General features: G+C 35.6%; 1 protein-coding gene across 1 annotated transcript; it reads left to right on the plus strand.

Moving 5' to 3' along the window:
* Positions 1-8,109: 8,109 nt before the first annotated feature.
* On the plus strand, positions 8,110-9,385 carry LOC107001235. Its single transcript, XM_015199365.1, has 4 exons — positions 8,110-8,500; positions 8,755-8,916; positions 9,025-9,082; positions 9,175-9,385. The coding sequence occupies exons 1-4, from the start codon at positions 8,110-8,112 to the stop codon at positions 9,383-9,385; spliced, it is 822 nt and encodes a 273-aa protein (XP_015054851.1).
* The last annotated feature ends 10,671 nt before the right edge of the window (positions 9,386-20,056 follow it).

Raw genomic sequence — 20,056 nt, forward strand, 5'->3', positions numbered from 1 at the left:
ACCATAATTTCAAATCATATTTCTCTACGATGTCACTTGTCATTTTTGAAACCTTTGGGTATGATGACTATATATAAAAATTCTTTATTTATCCTTGGTGCTCAGAATTAACTTTTTGGATTGTTTCGGACCCAATCTTTAAATCAACATTATGTGTGTCATTATTCATATTTACTTATGTGTATTCTTTATTTGATTATTTGGTGTAGAATTTGTGGATTGACTTGTAGGAAATTCTCAAGTTGCGATTTTATTTCTCCCCTTAAGGAAAGTAGACCTCTTGACCCTTCGTTAAGTGTATTCAGCATTGCATGCCTTGTTTTGTAAATGTGGGTAGTAGAAATTGATTGAAGGATTAGTAGTATTCATGTTCTTATAAAATGGTGATGAATTCTAGTGTTAATACCGTAGTATAAAAAGGAAATATTGTTATACTAATGTATGATGTGCCTTGAATACTTGGATGGTTATGTTAATTTCACCTTGATGAATTTCCTTGATTAATTGTGATTGGTTTTTGGTGTTGGAATTTATCCTTTTATTGAGTATTTATACATGCCTATTTGCATTGGAACTGAGGCACTATTACTATGGGCACTATGTGATGTTGATGAAAATAAGAATATCACAAGAGAAAGTATCATTTAGAGAGACGGGTCACACGTTGTGACAAATTTTATTATATCGGGGTTTGCGTTTAATAGTGCGATGAATACTATGATTCCAAGGGATGTGTTGCACGCTATGACTAATTGTATTATATCGAGGATTGTTTTGCACGTTGTGATAATTGCATGACAAATATGTCTCCCATGAGTCCAAGACTGAGCTTCAGTGGGTGTGTGTCATTAAAATAGACATTCATCATTTTAAATGAAATTGCACTACGTTGCATTGCATTTCATCCTTGTATTATGATATTAATGAGTGATGTTCTTTCCTTGTGATTGTTGAATCATGAAAAACTGTAATGATATATACATTTATATTTTTTGGGTGCAAGTTGTAATATTCTAGATCGATTATGTTGTTATTGGGTGAAGACCGTTAGATTTGGATGATTGATTTTATGCAAATTGTATTTTCGAATGGTGTGTTGTAGTACTTGTGTTATGCATTACTTCTTAGAGTCATTTGGTGTGATTGTTGAGTTTGTTGTGGTTCAATACTCACTTTCTTTCATTCTACACTAGTGTAAGTTACGAATCCGGATCTTCTTGACCATTCTCTTCTCATATTCATCCAAGGCTTGATTTGAGAGTTCATGAGTTAGCTGCGTGTCATCTCGACAGGCATCACTATTCTTCCAATATGTCTTATTCCATTTTAGATGCAATGACATTGAGACTTACATTCTCTTTGAATCCAACTTAATACTAAGAGACTTGTACACATGACATCAATTTTTCCGGGGCATTTTTGAGTTAAGTTAAATTTATTTGCAATGTTCATATTATATTAGCCCTATATTCTATTTAATTTCATTATTTATCTTTAGTGGGATAAGACAGGTGTCATCACACTCTATTTTGTTATCGTAATATAAATTATCATATAAACTTATATAATGAATTTTTTCAATATTTTAACCCAAAATTAAGACTGAGTTCAAATGAACACAAAATTTATTAAATTCAACTTGTACAAATCTCAATGCATTATCCGACTATTTAGTTTTCACAAAATCTCTTACTAATATATGTGTCTGACCCCATTTGTCTGTCACATACATACTAAGTTTTTAATTTTTCTAAAAAAAGGAATACGATAATTCAATGCATAAATCATTTTATATTTATACAAGGTCCATAAAGATTCCTAATGAAACTGTGACACAGATAATTTAAACAGTTCGCTAATTGTATTATTTATTGTTTTTATTTAAGTTGCTGATTATCAGAATCAACATCTCTACCTTGAGTAAATGGAGTTACAACTGCACGCATATAGACCACATATTAGACCTAACTTCTTAAATTACATTGAGTATGTTTGTTTTGGTTATTAATTATCTCTCTGTTTTTACATATTCTTCCTTATAATATAAACATTTGAAATTTTACATTTTTCTTGCAATTCTGCTTCAAAATCATTTTTTTTGTTGTGATCTACCCCCACACACTTACGAGAAAGGTATGTGTACCTTTTATCCGTGAGATTATTTTATTCTTCAATTTTAATATTACTATTGTTTTCTTCACTTCAAATACTGTATTATTTATTATTGTTATTTAAGTTGCTGATTATCATAAACAACATCTCTACCTTCACTAAATAGGAGTTACGATTGCACGAATATCCACCAAATTTTTAGGTCTCACTTCTGAAATTACGTTCAGTATGTTTATTGTTATTATTAATTATCTCTCTATTTTTTTCATTTTTTCCTTATGATATAATCATTTGATTTCTGTATTTTTCTTGCAATTCTACTTCGAGAAACTCTTTTTGTCGTGAGCTACCCCACGAGCTACAAGAAAGGTATATGTACATTTTACCCTCTCAGTTTCATCCGTGATATTATTTTATTCTTCAATTTTGATATTACAATTGTTTCTTTACTTCAATTATAGTATATTGATTGTAGTTATTTTAGTTGCTGATTATTAGAAACAACATCTCCACCTTCATTGAATAGAAGTTACAACTGCACGCATATACACCACATTTTTAGATGTCACTTCTATAATTATATTGAGTGTTTTTATTATTGTTATTAATTATCTCTCTGTTTTTGCCCTTTTTTCCTTATAATATAAGAATTTGAATTTTGTACTTCTCTTGCAACTATGCTTCGAAATCTGTTTTTTTTTTTGGCTTAAGCTACCCCACAAGCTATGAGAAAGGTATGTGTACATTTTAGCCTCACACGTTTCATCTGTGAGATTATTTAACTCTTCAATTTTAGTATTAGTATTATTTTGTCCACTTCAATTTTTGTATTATTTATTTTTGTTATTAACATGCTGAATATCAGAAACATCTTCACCTTCACTGAATAGGAGTTACGATTGAATGCATATACACCTCATTTTAAGACCTTACTTGTGAAATTATATTGAGTATGTTTGTTGTTGTTAATCATCTCTCAGTTTTTGTCATTTTTTAACTTATAATATAGGCATTTGAAATTTTATATTTTTCTTGCAATTTTTCCTTCGTAAATCTTTTCTATTGTCGTGGGCTACCCCACAAGCTACAAGAAAGGTATGTGTACATTTTACCCTGTCCCGTTTCATCTGTGAGATTATTTTAGTCTTCAATTTGTTTTATTTATGTTTTTAACTTTATGAAATAACATCTCTACCTTCACTAAATAAGAGTTATCATGGCACACATATTTTTGGACCTCACTATTGAAATTACATTGAGTATGTTTATTATGGTTATTAATTATCTCTTCTGTTTCCCTGATAATATAAGCATTTGAAATTTCGTATTTTTGTGTTTTTCTTTTAATTCTGCTTCAAAAACTTTTTTTTGTCGTGAGCTACCCCATAAGCTACGAGAATGGTATGTGTACATTTAACCCTCTCATGTTTCATGCGTGAGATTATTTATTCTTCAATTCAATATTATTACCAGGTAAATTACCCGTGCTTCGCACGGGATTGAACTATGTAATTAAGCTCACATTGATAATCCTGTAATATTCGGATTTTCGATATATGAACTACATTGTCAAGATCATTTTATCTTAGGACAATCTAAAATCTTTAAAGTGCTATATTTTTTATACAAAATTAATGAGTCATAAAGATATTTGATGCATAAGAAAGAAGTTCAAGAAATCTCCATGGAAATAGTTTGTCAGAAGTAATGAAATTTTCTAAATTCCAAGAACATATAAAGAATAACGTTACACGTTAAAGAAGAGATCAAAAACCCTCGAACAACAACACTCCCAAGTAAAGTGGAACATCATGTCCATACAAGAACATAATTAACTAATTCAAATGTAGGACAATCGACTCCTTTCTTATGATCCTAAAATTGCTAGTATCGAAAAAAAATTTCCTCATCGTCTCAGAATAGTCATTACTATTGTTTAAGTTTCATATCACCAGCCCTACTTATAGGAAATTGAACCACAGTTGTTTTTATGGTTATATTATGTTGTAACAAAAAATTAATGTAATTGTCAACCAAGCAATAGGTGACATCATTCAAAGCTGGATATTCTAAGCCCAATATTTATTGATAAAATATTAAAATCTCAAAGAATAGTTTTCTGAGTGCTTGAACTCACAAATATCCAAGAATAATAATTAAGAAAACCTGACTTTCCTAACAATCAAGAAGAAAAAACGCTTGTTGCTTAACACATTTTTCAAAAAGATATTTTGTCGGTCTGTATTCATTTTTACAGTTCACAAATTCAATTGAAACAAGACAAAAGAAAGAGTTGTTACTTATTTATCAAAAAAGCAAAAAAAGACTTTATCAAAAGAAAGAGTTATCACTGTGGCAAAAATGATCTTAAGCAACAATTATAAATGTCCCTAGAAAAGTCCATAGCAACATTGAATCTAATGATAAGTAATTAATGTATGTAAAGTCTCTATCACTCTTCGTAACAATGCATATTCATTGCCGATAAAAAATATTTTTGTTTTAGTGTATTTTGGACATCTGTTAGTTTCAAGAAAACTTGATATCTTATTATGCCTAAAAAGAAGAGAAGAAGAAATATAACAAATTAGTTAACTTGCGTTATAAGAAGTGAACTAATTGTCTTTATACAAAAATTTTAGGCTGGGTGCGATGGCATATAAAATGTTTATACCTAAGAATGAACAATAAAAATAAAATACTAACTTTGGGAAACAAGAGATTAGTTTGTTTGGTTCTTTTAATAAACTTCAACAATGGTGGCATATTAATTATCACATATTTATTGTTTTGTGGTATCAAATATAGCACAACCCACAATAAAATTTTCCAAAAGTATATGAATAAACTATAAAAGAGACAAAATAGTCTCACTGAAATTTTTAAATGAATCAAAAAAAGATACCGAAATAGAAAAAAATAAATTGCAATGCATACATGAATTATTATGATTTAAAAAAAAACATTAGATAGGAGGAAGAAAACTTTGAGGAATTAAAAACACTTCGTAAGAAGTTATGCTTAATTAATGTATGTAAATTCAACTTCCCGGTAGCGAAAAAAACCTACAAATAATAGTGACAGAAATAAATTTTTGTTATTAAATAACCAAATATAATGAATTGAACAATTTCAACAGTTGAGTTGTGGACTGAGAGGTGCAGGAGTAGTAATGTCACATTGCGATTAAAACCATTTTTATTTGTTTATATGAAGAAATCTATAGAAATGAAAGAAAGATGTAACATCTCGTATTCTAGATAACCTAAGGTTAAGCTAAGAAAAACAATAAGAATCAAGTTTAGAAATATGTACGGAACTCTGGAACATTTCCAGAGTTCAAAGGTGAGTTTTGGTCATTTTCAAATGTTCATAATTCCCAGCTCAGGAAGACTTTGGGTTATTTCTTTATATAGATGGAAATATCGTCAAATGTTCTTTCCAACGACGCCAAGTTTGTGAATTTCCGAGGTCGTATGAGAAAGATATGACTTTCGGGGAAGTTGGGTTGTTGAGCAGGTAAAGTTCAAAATCCGGATTTGTTAAGGGTGTTTTGGTCTTTCCCTAAGTTAATTATTAAATTCGTTTTTGGGATATATGTTGGGGTCTAAAATGATCTTATTCAGTTTACACACTTAGAAAATAATCTACGGCTTTGAGATAAAGGAGAAAAGAGGAGAAGTCGCAAGAACACCAATAATTCGTTCATGGATTCCGTTGGGGTTGACCTCTAACAAGGTATGTGAGATCACTTGGTGTTGGGTTATTTAACCCAACCCCCAATTTGATTCATTACTGAAATTTATAGTTAATTGAAAGGAAATCTTGAAGTTCTTGATGAAAAGTTTAAAGTTCTTGTTGGTGGAATTGTTGTTGATCTCTGTTAGTTTTAATCCATGTTTCTGGACTATTTTTGGGTATAAACTATTGGGTAACAAGGTATTGAGTAATCCTAAGTGTTTGGGGTGGGATCCATGGGAGTTTTGGAAGATTTAGAGGTAAAAAACGATGAAGAAAGTCGTAAAACCTGTTGGATCGATGCTGGAGCGCCGCGCCTCTAAAGCCCCTCAGGACGGAGTTTTTCCGTTAGGATCTGCCGCACCGCTCCTCTTAGAGTGCCTTAGGACAGCCTCCGTCAGGCTATGGTTCTCCGCGCCTCTCAGAGTGCCAGGACCCCCCTGGAGACCGCATTCTTTCACTTTATTTTCGTACCAATTCCTAAGTGATGTACCCTTCAATCTTAGTTGATTCAAACACTTTAGAGTACATCTAAACATCATGAAATCATCCATAAATAGGAGATCATGACCATTGAATCCATAATACAATTCAAGGAAAGTTAAGATTAAACTCAAGGAAGTTAAGAGTCAAGTCTAGGACTTAAGAAGCAACTCAAAGTAAGATTATGAAGTTTTCTAAAGTCGTTCACAAACGTTTTAACATTGTTTTAAAGACATAAAGTTAAAGTCAAGAAATAGTAAAGAGTTGAGTTCATTTCTCTGAAGCTATACGGAAACTAAGTATTCCCTAAGAGTTAAAGTTTCAAGTAGGCAAAAAGTATCAAGTTCAGTTCACTTCTCAAGAGTTATAAGGAAACTAAGTAGTCCCTCATGATTTAAACAAAATGTTTTTCAAACATTTGAGAAGGAAGGGAAGCTAGAATTTCACAGAGCCTATGGATAGCGTTAATAGAAGAAAGAGGAAACTATGATTTCCTAGAGACCTTTTTAAAAATCTATGTTTTGAGCACTAACGTCAAAGAACAAAATCAATATGTTTTTAAACATAAGAGCCAGTATATTTTTCGGAGTAGTATTGAGCACCGATGTGGGGGAGAGTTCAGATAAATCACAGCCCCCATAAACCATGTTAGCCACCATGAGTAGAAAAGAGTCATACTTTTTATATACTTCTTTTTCATAGTTTACTAGTGGATCCATTAGACAGCTCAAGTCTTATACCTTTGTTCGAGTATATGATGCGCTGGCAGCGTGCGGTAGACTGCTCCATCATCACTATAGCTCTTAAGTGATGGTTGTCGATTAGAGAATCTTCCTCACGTAAATTGTATCTTTACACACAGCAGTATTGTATTTTCATAATACATTAGTACTGTACTTTATATACATCTAAGACATTATTGTGTACTTGTATATATATACTCAGAGGTTTAAGCATGTTTTCAGTCAGCATTTATTTATATCACATTTATTTTAACAGCGTATATTGAATAAGAGTTAGTAGATCATGAGTTGAACAAAGACAAGGTAAGTATTCATTCTTACTCCCTTTCAAGCCTAAGTTTTGTTTAGAATTTCCAACTTGCATACTCATAAATTCAATATACTGATGCCAATTGGCCGGCATCGTTTTATGATGGAGACGCAGGGAACCAGGATTGGCATGTGGCGTTTCGTTGATCTAGATTGAGCTTCAGAGTCACTGGTGATCCTTCTTGCATTCCAGAGGACATCCATTTCTTTTGTGTTTAGTAGTTTAGGTTTCGGATGTTTTGGAGTCTATCCTAACATCCCTCTTTATTAATTTTAGAGGCTTCGTAGACACTAGTATTTCATTTGAGAGTTTATTGTATCTTGTTGTGACTTGAGTTTAGTCATGGCCAGATATCATAAGATGTACTTTTCTTTAAACATGTCTTATTTCATGTTTAAGTTGAGTTTAGTCTTCCGCTGAGTTAAGTTAGCCAGGACTAGGGTTCGCTTGAGGGCCAGCAATGGCTTTCGATTTCCAGCCATATCAAGGATGTAGGCTCGAGGCGTGAATAACTTGGTATGAGAACACAGAGTTCAAGAGTACAACAGAGTTTATGAAGTCGTGTCTGTAGTGTCTTATTCATCGGTGTGAAGTGTGCCACATCTATAATTGGGAGGCTATAACATTTAGGAATGTTTCCCTTCTTTCACGTTCCTTTCATGCGAAGAGTTTATCTCTAAAGTCTCTCTCTAGTTCGTGCTTACACATAATTTTTAGATCATCATGCCTCCAAGAAAAGCATTCAGAGGTCGACTACGAAGGAATGTTGAGGAACTGGAGGTTCCAAATGCACCAGAGGTGCAACCCCAAAGAGAGGTTACCAATGTTGAATTCTGGGAAGCTATCCGGATGTTAAGTCAGGTTATGACCTACCACGTTGTGCAAAAGAGAGCATCTCAACAAGAAGAAGTTGATACCTCGAGAGTTCGTGAGTTTCTGAGAGTTAACCCTCCTAGTATCACTAGATCAAGCCCTACTGAGGATCCGGAGAACTTTGTGGAGGAGTTAAAGAAGGTGTTTGAGGTAATGCATATGGTAGATGTTGAGAGGGTTGAATTGGCTGCATATCAACTAATGGGTGTGGCTAGAACCTGGTTTGATCAATGCAAGGATGGTAGAGCTAAAAAATGCACCACGCCCAAGTTGGGCATGCTTCGAAGAAGCCTTCTTGGGGAGGTTTTTTCCTCGTGAACTGAAGGAAGCCAAAGTGAGGGAGTTCCTTACTCTGAAACAGGACTCCTTGAGTGTGAAGGAGCATAATAAGTGTTTTTGCTGCAAGGCTAGGTCGCGCTTCAAGTAAGGAAGGTAGGGCTACCATGTTTATAGCTGACATGGACATATCCAAGTTGATGGTATATGTTCAATAAGTTGAAGAAGAGAAAGTTAAGAATAGAGAAGAGTACCGAAAAAAGAAGGTCAAGACTGGAAACGAGTTTGCCCAACAGAAAGGTGGTTCAAGCCGACCACAATTCCATAAACCAAAGGGGAATGCACCATCATCTCCTAGTGCACCTACATCCAGAAACCAAAGTGAGTATTGTGCCAGAATTCGCAGCACTTAAAGTCTAGGCCGGCTCAGTCTCAAGGTAGTGTGGCGCAAGGATATACTAATTCTCCTGCCTGTGCAAAGTATGGTAGGAATCACTGGTCCATCTGTTGTGAAGGCTTCACGGTTTTTTTCAAGTGTGGTCAAGAGGTTAACTTCATGAGAGAGTGCCCCAAGTAAAAGCAAGGGGGTGGAAGTCGGGGCAATAGAACTCAATCTTCATTAGTTGCTCAACAAAACAGGGGTGCACCTATGGGAGATACTTCTAGTACATGCGGAGGAACAAACCGCTTGTATGCTCTTAATAATCTCCACGAACAAGAGAATTCAGCAGATGTTGTGACTGGTGTGATTCGAGTCTTTGACTTTACTGCTTATGAATTACTAGACCCAGGAGCTAGTTTATCTTTTGTAACTGCTTATGTTGCTATGAACTTTGAGATTTCTCTTTAGCAACTTAGCGAACCATTTAGTGTATCCACACCTTTTGGTGAATCCATTCTAGCAGAATGATTTTATCGTGATTGTCCTATTTTTGTCACAAGACTACCATGGCTAATTTAATCGAGTTAGACATGGAAGATTTTGATTTTTTTCTAGGTATGGAGTGGCTCCACGCCTGTTATGGATAAATAGATAGTAGAAATCGAGTTGTCAAGATTCTGATTCGTAATGAGCCAGTAATAGAGTGGGCTAGCATTTTAGCAGTTCCTAAGGGTCGATTCATTTTTTACCATAAGGCGAGGAAGTTAGTTTCTAAGGGATGTATACATCATTTAGTCAGATTTTCTAGAAGTCATTCCCGATGATCTACCTGAAGTCCCTCCCAAAAGAGAGATAGATTTGGGTATAGATGTCGTCCCAGATACTCGTCCTATCTCTATTCTTCCATACTGAATGACACTACCAGAGGTAAAAGAGCTAAAAGACCAATTAAAGATTTGTTAGATAAAGTCGTTATTCGACCGAGTGTCTCACCTTAGGGCGCTCCGGTCTTGTTTGTTAGGAAGAAGGATGGGTCCTTTAGGATGTATATAGATTACCGTCAGCTGAATAATGTGACCATCAAGAATGAATATTATCTTCCAAGGATAGATGACCTGTTTGATCAACTTTAGGGGGGCCTCTCGAAGATTGACCTCAAATCAGGCTATCATCAGTTGACAGTAACGGAATGTGATATTACCAACACAACATTTATAACAAGATATGGGCATTATGAATTTTTGGTTATGTCCTTTGGTTTGAAAAATGCACCTGTCAATTCATGGATCTTATCAACAGAGTCTTCAAACCTCATTTAGATTTGTTTGTCAGCGTCTTCATTGATGTCATACTGATTTATTCAAGGAATGAAGAAGATCAAGCTAGTCACCTAAGGATTGTTCTTCAAACATTTAGAGATAAAGAATTGTATGCCAAGTTCTCCAAGTGTGAGTTTTGGCTTAAGTTTGTTGCATTCTTAGGTCACATCGTTTCTGGTGAAGGTGTTAGAGTTGAAATTCAGAAAATTGAGGCATTTCAGAGTTGGGCTTTACCCACATCTCCAACATATATAAGGAGTTTCTTGGGTTTTGCTGGCGATTATCAGAGATTTGTTGAAGGATTCTCTATCACCTCTCCTTTGGGCAGGTTAACTTAGAAGACATTCAAGTTTCAATGGTTTGAAGCTTGTGAGAAAAGCTTTCAGGAGTTGAAAAGAAGATTGACTGCCGCTATGGTTTTTACCTTACCAGAGGTTACTCAAGGTTTTTTAGTGTATTGTGATGCATCAAGAATTAGCCTGGGCTGTGTATTAATGCAAAATAGCAAGGTTATAGCTTATGTTTCCAGGCAGTTGAAATTTCATGAGAAGAATTATCCAACTCATGACTTGGAATTGGCTGTAGTAGTGTTTGAATTGAAGATATGAAATCATTATTTATATGGTTTTCATGTGGATATATTCACTGATGATAAGAGCCTCCAATATATGTTCACACATAAAGAGCTTAAACTCAGACAGAGAAGGTAGTTGGAATTACTCAAGGATTATGACATGAGTATTCTTTACCACCAAGTTAAGTCTAATGTGGTTGTGGATGCCTTAAGCAGGTTATCCATGGGAAATACTTCCCATGTCAAAGAAGAAAAGAAGGAGTTACCAAAGATGTGCACATACCTACACGTTTGGGAGTGAGGCTTATGGATTCCACAAAAGGAGGCGTAGTGGTGAAAAATGGGGATGAATCATCATTAATGTCATGGGTGAAAGAAAAGAATGATCAAGACCCTATTTTGTTTGATTTAAAGGCAAGTGTCCATAACCAAAGAGTATTGGACTTAGAACAAGGAGGAGATGGTGTGCTGAAATACCAAAGCTGATTATGTGTACCTAAGGTGGATAGACTCCAAGAGAGAATCTTGGAGGAGGCTTATAGCTCCAGATAATCCATTCATCTAGGTGTCACAAAATTGTACCGTGATTTGAGAGAGGTATATTGGTAGGAAGGCATGCAGAAAGATATTGCTGAGTTTGTTGCCAAGTATTCAAACTGTCAGTAAGAGAAAGTGGAACACCAAAGGCCTGGAGGTTAAGCTCAGAATATAGAGCTTCGGGAATGGAAGTACAAGATGATTAATATGGACTTCATCATAGTCTTGCTAAGATCGTGAAGGCTACATGATTCCATTTGGGTGATTGTCGAAAGAATGACAAAGTCAGCCCACCAGTCAAGACTACCTATTTGGCTGAGGATTATGCTAAGTTGTACCTTCAAGAAGTGAAAAGACATCATGGAGTTGCGATCTCCATTATTTCAGATAGAGGTTCAACATTTAGTGCACAATTCTAGAAATTTTTTGAGAAAGTTTTGGGTTTGAAATTGAATTTGGGCACTACTTTTCTTCCTCAGACAGATGGACAAGAAGAGCGTACTATCTTGATGTTAGAATATATGTTGAAATCTTGTGTTATCCACTTCAAAGGAAATTGGAATGATCACCTACCTTTCACTGAGTTCGCTTACAACAATAATTATCATTCGAGGATCCAAATGTCCCAATATGAAGCTCTTAATGGGAGAAGATGCAGATTTCCTATTGGGTATATCAGCGCTCCAGGACCCCACAACATCCTAAAACTTAATATTGCATTTATTTTAACTTCGTATATTGAATAAGAGTTAGTAGATCATGAGTTGAACAGAGCCAAGGTAAGTATTCATTCTTACTCCCTTTCAAGACTAAGTTTTGTTTAGCTTTCAAACTCGCATACTCGGACATTCATTGTACTATTGTTAGTTGGCCTCCATCATTTTATTTTGCAGATGCAAGTAACTAGTATCTGCATGAGGCGTTTCGTTGATCTAGATTGAGCTCCAAAGTCAGTGGTGAGCCTCCTTGCAATTCGAAAGACATACATTTCTTTTGTGTTTAGTAGTTAATTTTTAGGATGTTGTGGGGTGTGTCCCAACTACCCTCTTCAGTCAGTTTAGAGTCTTCGTAGACACTAGAATTTCAGTTTAGATTTTATTGTTCCTTGTTTTGACTTGAGTGCTGTCATGGACAAATATCATAAGAAGTACTTTTCATTAAACATGTCTTATTTCTTGTTTAATTTGAGTTTAGTCTTTTGCTAAGTTAAGTAAGCCACACCAAGGGTTCTCTTGAGGGACAACAATGTTCTTCGAGGGCCGGCCAAGTCCAGTGTGTAGGCTTGGGGCGTGAAAAACATGCTATCAGAGCACGGAGTTCAAGAGTCCTAGGGAGTCTATAAAGTTGTATCTGTAGAGTCTTAGTCATCAGTGTGAAGCATGCCACATATATGATTAGGAGGCTATAACATTTAGGAATGTTTCTTTTTTTTCAACTTCCTTTCGTGCGAAGAGTTTATCTCTAGAGTCTCTCTCTAATTTGTGCTTACACATATTTTTCAGATCATCATGCCTCCAAGAAGAGCATTCAGAGGTCGACCACGAAGGAATGTTGAGGAACAAGAGGTTCCAAATGCACCAGAGGTGCAACCCTAATGAAAGGTTAACAATGTCAAATTCCCGGAAGCTATCTGTATGTTAAGTCCTGTTGTGACCAACCATGTTGGGCAACAGAGAGCAGCTCGACAAGAAGGAGGTGATACGTCGAGAGTTCATGAGTTTCTTAAAATGAACCCTCTTAGGGATCATTGGATCAAGCCCTACTGAGGATTTGGAAAACTCTGTGGAGGTGTTAAAGAAGGTGCTTAAGTTAATGCATGTGGTAGATGTTGAGTGGGTTGAATATGCTACATATCAGGTAAAGGGCGTGGCTAGAATCTAGTTTGATTAATGGAAGGATGGTAGAGTTGAGGATGCACCACGTCCAAGTTGGGCTTGCTTCGAAGAAGCCTTCTTGGGGAGGTTCTTTACTAGTGAACTTAAGGAAGACAAATTGAGGGAGTTCTCCTTGAGTGTGCAGGAGGATGGGATGAAGTTCACCCAACTATCTGGCAATGCTCCGGAGATGGTGAAAGATATGAGGAGTAGAATGAGTCTGTTTGTTGCAGGGCTGGGTCGCGCTTCAAGTAAGGAAGGTAGGTATGCGATGTTTATAGGTTATATAGACATATTCAGGCTGATGGAATATGTTCAACAAGTTGAAGAAGAGACGGTGAACGATAGATAAGAGTACCAAAAAAAGAAGGCCAAGATTGGAAATGATTTTTCCCAACAGAAAGGTGGTTCAAGTATACTTCTAGAAACCAAAGGGGCATGAACCATCATATGCTAGTGCACCTCCACGAAGAAACCAAAGTGAGTATAGTGGCCATAATTCGCAGCACTTCAAGGCTAGGTTATCTCAATCTCAAAGTAGTGTGGTGCAAGGAGGTACTAATCCTCCTGCCTGCATCAAGTGTGGTAGGAATCACTATGCCTTCTGTCGTGAAGGCTTCAGGGGTTGTTTCAAGTGTGTTCAAGAGGGTCACTTCATGAGAGAGTGCCCGAAGGACAAGCAAAGCGGTGGAAATTTGGGAAATAGAACTCAATCTTCATCGGTTTCTCCACCAAACAGGGCTGCATTTAGGGTAGCAGCTTCTGGTACAGAAGGAGGAACAAACCACTTGTATACTCTTAATAATCGCCTTGAACAAGAGAACTCGCCAGATATGTTCACCGGTATGATTCGAGTCTTTGTCTTTACTGCTTATGCATTACTAGACCAAGGAGCTATTTTATCTTTTGTAACTCCTTAGTTTGCTATGAGCTTTTAGATTTATCCTGAGCAACATAGCGAACAATTCAGTGTATCCACACCTGTTGGTGAATCTATTCTAGTAGAAAGATTTTATCGTGATTGTCCTATTTTTCGTCAGTCACAAGAGTAACATGGATGATTAAATAGAGTTAGACATGGCAGATTTTGATGTCATGCTAGAATGGACTGGCTCCACGCCTGTTATGCATAAATAGATTGCAGAATTCAAGTTGTCAAGTTTGAGATTCCTAATGAGGCAATCATAGAGTGGGCCAGTAGTTAAGTAGTGCCTAAGGGTCGCTTCATTTCGTACCATAAGGCGAGGAAGTTAGTTTCTAAGGTCACAATTAATGATGTCAGTCTCTATAGTCTGTGAGATTCGAGAAGTCTTTACCGATGATCGACGTGGAGTCCCTACCGAAAGAGAGATAGACTTTGGCATAAATGTCGTCCCAGATACTCGTCTTATCTTTATTCTGCCTTACAGAATGGAACTAGCAGAGTTAAAAGATCTAAAAGAGAAATTGAAAGATTTGTTAGATAAAGACTTTATTAGATAGAGTTTCTTAACTGGGGCGCTCTAGTCCTGTTTGTTAGAAAGAAGGATGGGTCCCTTAAGATATGTATAGATTACCGTCCGCTGAATAAGGTGAATATCAAGAATAAATATATTTTCCAAGGATTGATTACCTTTTTGATAACCTTTAGGGTGCTTCTTGCATTTCCAAAATCGACCTCAGATCAAGCTATCATTAGTTTAGAGTAAGGGACTGTGATATTCCCAATATAACTTTTAGAACAAGGTATGGGCATTATGAATTTTTGGTTATGTCCTTTTGTTTGATAAATGCACCTGTAGCGTTCATGGATCGTACGAACAGAGTATTCAAACCTTATTTAGATCTGTTTGTCATCGTCTTCATTGATGACATACGAATTTAATCAAGGAATTAACAAGATCATGCTAGTAACCTGAGGATTGTTCTTCAAACATTGAGAGACAAAGAATTGTATGCCAAGTTCTCCAAGTGTGACTTTTGGATTAAGTCTGTGGCATTCTTAGGTCACATTGTTTCTGGTTAAAATATTAGAGTTGACACTCAGAAGATTTAAGCAGTTCAGAGTTGACCTAGACCCACATCTTCAACAGATATAAGGAGTTTCTTGCGTTTGGCTGGCTATTATCGGAGATTTGTTGAAGGATTCTATAACGACCCACAAGTACATCCTAGAAGTTAGAGCATTCTTGTGTTGCCACACAGAAAATTAGAATTCAAGAAGTCTCATCTAAGCCACTTGTATCATTCATTGCGTAATAAACATCCTTAAATGAGTAAGAATTTAAAACTTTCTTCACATACGAAGAATTCTTTCCATAATCATTACACAAGCGGAAAACATTCATTTAAAACATTAAACCTTTACAACAACTCCTTGAACCATCTAAACGTTGGAGTATACAACATTTGGGACTAAGGCCATACAAGATATAGAAAAAAGACTAAGACATAAACAAACGTGTGGATATTGTCCTCGAATCTATGAGGACTCACCAATACATTATCTTCAACCCTTAGAAACCTATCAGTCCTCCATAACATATAAAGACTTCAATTTCCCTACACTTTAGTCAAAAAGGGAAAAGAAGGGGTTAGCACATTAGATGCACTAAGTATGGAAGCCATGCAAAAACCATGAAAAAGGGACATTTAGTAAATATCATGCTTTTCGTGAAATTTGATTAAAGCTTCATACTATAAGCAAATGAAAAATATTTAAGAACTTAGAAACACATAACAAATCATTTAAGCAATTATGTACATTTTTAGGAAAACATTACAGAACTACTTCACTGTATAGTGCACTTCTTCACTGTACAGTGAACTTTTTCACTGTTACAGCGAAGTTCCTTAGCTTCACTTTGCACACCTTTTAGCATATAACCCCCTCAATCATAGCTATCCTAAGACTCGAAGAAAAAGAGAGGTCGCCCATACAACCTCTCTAGGCACAGCTAAATGATCCTTAAGACCACCCATAATGAGATCAACATAGATTACAATGACATCAAACATATGAACATGAGATCCTCCTACCAAATGTGATTCGAAGTCTCACATGACTGAGTTGTGAAGCGACCCCCAATAGAATCCTTACACACACTCACTTAAGAAATCCTATAGATTACCTAAGATAGAATCACTCTCACTCAATACATTAGCATTCATAACATTCTTCCCTACAATGGTTATCAAAAGACTTAATTAAGTAAATCAGAAGACAACATCCATGATTGATCTCTTCAATATTACCTAAGTAATCCTTAAGAATACCTAAATTTGAATTATGTATACATAATCAACCATCTTTCCTAACTAGAGTAATTCTTAAGAATTATCTTGGTAAGATAAGAAGTGACTATCATATGCCCCCTACACACCTTAACTAGAATACCCTTAACTATTCTAGATAATTAATTATTCATTTAACATACTCTCTTAACTTAAGACATTACATTCATTAGTTCATTTAGGACTCATTCATCACATAAGGACATTCAAGTAATGGTCTTGGACAAAACCTAGGAACTCTAACCAACACCTTCAAAGCCTATTGTGCAATGTCTAGGTAGCATCTCATACTACCACCTAGGCTTCATAGAACTTCTCTAATGCTAGTAGGTATCCCAAATGATGATAATAGGTAATAATCGACATAGACCAAGGTAGCAAAGCATGGAATCCGGAGTTCTAACCTACTCCGATAAGGGTGTTCTACTTGCCTATGGTGGAACTTGGACACATCCCAGGTAGGCACATGGTTAAGGAATATGAAGGGCGTGCTTTGTACTCTACTCTCATCCTTTAACTAGATCTACTTCCCTTACCATACTCACTCGGTGCTAGCCTTTGTTCTCATAGAGTTATTTTAATTCAAGGTTCATATTAAGGGGTTCCATATAAAATTCATAACCCGATCACATTTACCCTACCAAAGAGGTCTCCTAGGGCTACCACACAATGGGGACAAGAAGCTCATAATGACTTTTCTAGGGATTGATATGATGTTGTTCCAGCCAATCAACCTTAAGCCTATCATTTCTTTACCAGAAGAATAGCATTACGGCTTTCGACTTCAACATTCATAGCTTTACCACTAGGTTCAAGGTTTCACATAAAGGACCGTCTTAACATCATTCAAGGTCACATGTCATTAATACATACAATACCAAGAGGCTTTAGCATCCTAAGTCAAGACATCTCATATTCACATTCATACATGCATCAAGTAAGGACACAAGTCAACCAAGACATGACACAACATACTTCACTTTAACACATATTACACGTCATTCTTAAAGACACTTAGGAATAACTATTATCCTCTTTATGTCATCCTATACACTACCATATTATCATCAATATAAACGTCATATAGTCAAGTAGGAACAACCATGCATCAATCAAAAGACTACACATATAAGCACATAGTCATAGTCTACAGGATCTCCTAACATACATAGGAAGAATACATACTTTCAAATTACTTCACATGTAAGTAGATATGCTCATACTTCACATTAATAAACTGCACAAATAAACATAATACTTCATGTAGTGCCGACAAGGTCATGATCATCATATTACATAAAGTAACGCCGACAAGTCCACATCAATTCACATAGCAACGCCACCATAAGTGGATCATACCAATCAACGTTAAAATACAAAAACTATACATAATATTAAGAGAGTTAGGGAAGCATACCACACATTCAGTCTCACTACTTCAATCCAAAGCCAAATCATCCAATTCAATACCATAGGACCCTTACCTATGACAATGAACATCAATTCAATACATAAATTTTATAATACTCAATAAATCTAGGTCAATTCAATATTTTTATTAATCAAAGGTAACCTAGATATCAATTCAATACAATTATTACACCAATCAATAGCCCATAGAAATACACTAGAATTCATAAGCATTAAGTTAATATCAATTCAATAAGCTTAATATTCAGTAGATCTAAGAATATATAATACTCAATTGATCAAATTGAAACAGCCTATACACCATGCAATCATAATATATACATGAATCCAAAGCCAATGAGAATCTACACTTGAATTCATTATTATGAAAGCATGATCACATAACCCATATTTTAGTCAATTTGAGAGATTTGAGAAGGTCAAGGGTTTATGGAGAATTTAATTTGAAACATCAATAATATCATATCTTAATGTTTGAAAACCTTTCATGCAAGAACCGAAGACTTAGAGTAGAAATTGGAATTTTTCATTATTTTGAAATATTTGAGAATCATCTTTGGAATTGGCTTTAAGGTGATAGCAAGCCTTAGATGAAGAACTCTCATACCTAATTAGAAGAATAAAATAACGATTGAAGAAGAAACTCTATTGATGATCCATCTTCAAGCTCTATCTTCACCTTGAGATGTCATGGAGGTTTTTGAAGAAACTTTAATAGGGAATGTATTTTGATTTAGGTGCTAGGGTTTAAATGAGAGTTTAATGACTTATATACTATTAAAATATCCATAAACATCTAAAACCACCGTCTTCTTATTTTATAATACTTGGGGTGAATTTCCCAAAAACCCCAAGCCTTAACAGAAAACTGCCAGAAAATAGCAACACCATCGACGCCCAACATCGATGATCCGTGGGTGAGACCACGCACCATTGATGGGGTCTCGTTGGTCTCTCCTGCAGCTTCTCCACCTGCAGACATACAGTCTACATTGACGCCTGAGGTCGACGAGCCGTTGTTCCATCGACTGGACGTCGTTTGGGTTGTCGTTTGGCACTGCATACAAGCTGGCATGCATCTTTAAGTCTTGAGTTGCGGTCCTTCTCTAGGGCCCCTTGAGGGTCCTACGTGGAGTTGTACCCAAACATTAAACCTCTAAACACGTACGTGTAGGTATTAGGAACATCACCAAACAAGTTCAACATCAAAAAAGCCACGCAACATGATAAAACACATCCAAACTCACAAGGATGTCTAAAAACTATCTTTCGAGCGTCACAAGACGTTCTTGGACATTTGACCTCCAAACTTCAAGAAATTTGATACACTGCCTATAAATATCGTAATAACTCATACAATAACCTCATTAACTAATGAAACACACAATTAGGCACATAACCAAATATGTGGAATATAGTTGACTTAGTCGTCGAACACCTTGGTCGTCACTTGACATGTCACTTCCAAATCACCTTAAACTCTTGACACCACCTCAATACTGCATTATAGACCATTTTAGGACTTTAGACAATAATGACAACTCGTGTTGGCAATTTAAGCCTATTTTTTACTGACCAACCCAAATAGCCCATCAAATATGGGTTGAAAGAGTGATTTTAAATATTGTAATATTTGGGATTATACCCATATTTTACCCATTAAAATATGGGTAAACTACGGGTCAAATGTGAATATTACAAGTTTTCTCCAAATATTCAAAAAACATCGTGTTACCAAGTTTTAGAATTGATTTTTCAAAACTTTCATATATTGGTCCTTATTAATATTTAAACTCTCGACCTCCACCCCACGCTTCCCAAAAAAATCAAAGTTTATTTTTAAAAAATATTCTTAACTTCAAAATTTCATATTTCACCCCTACCCGCGACCACCACACCAGCCCCCTCACCCCCCAGCCCCCAAAAAATAAAAATTTAAGTTTATTTTTTAAAAATATTTTCAACTTCAAAATTTCATTTTTCAATCCCTACCATCGTCCACCCATCACCCCCACCCCTACCCTCACCCTCACCCAAAAAAATTAAGTTTGTTTTAAGAATATATATTCAACTTCAAATATTTATTTTCACCCTAACTGGACCCACTCCACCCCCACCATCGTCCCACACC

This window comes from Solanum pennellii, chromosome 10 (genome assembly GCF_001406875.1).
Source record: "Solanum pennellii chromosome 10, SPENNV200".
In the NCBI taxonomy this organism is placed as follows: Eukaryota; Viridiplantae; Streptophyta; class Magnoliopsida; order Solanales; family Solanaceae; genus Solanum; species Solanum pennellii.

What these genes read in the sequence shown, in the direction of transcription:
- LOC107001235 (XM_015199365.1), top strand. Translation starts at nt 8,110, where the DNA reads ATGCCTCCAAGAAAAGCATTCAGAGGTCGACTACGAAGGAATGTTGAG. An exon ending in GTTTGATCAATGCAAGGATG is followed by an intron (nt 8,501 to 8,754) that starts GTAGAGCTAAAA and finishes ATGTTCAATAAG; the next exon opens with TTGAAGAAGAGAAAGTTAAG. An exon ending in TTTTCAAGTGTGGTCAAGAG is followed by an intron (nt 9,083 to 9,174) that starts GTTAACTTCATG and finishes TCAACAAAACAG; the next exon opens with GGGTGCACCTATGGGAGATA.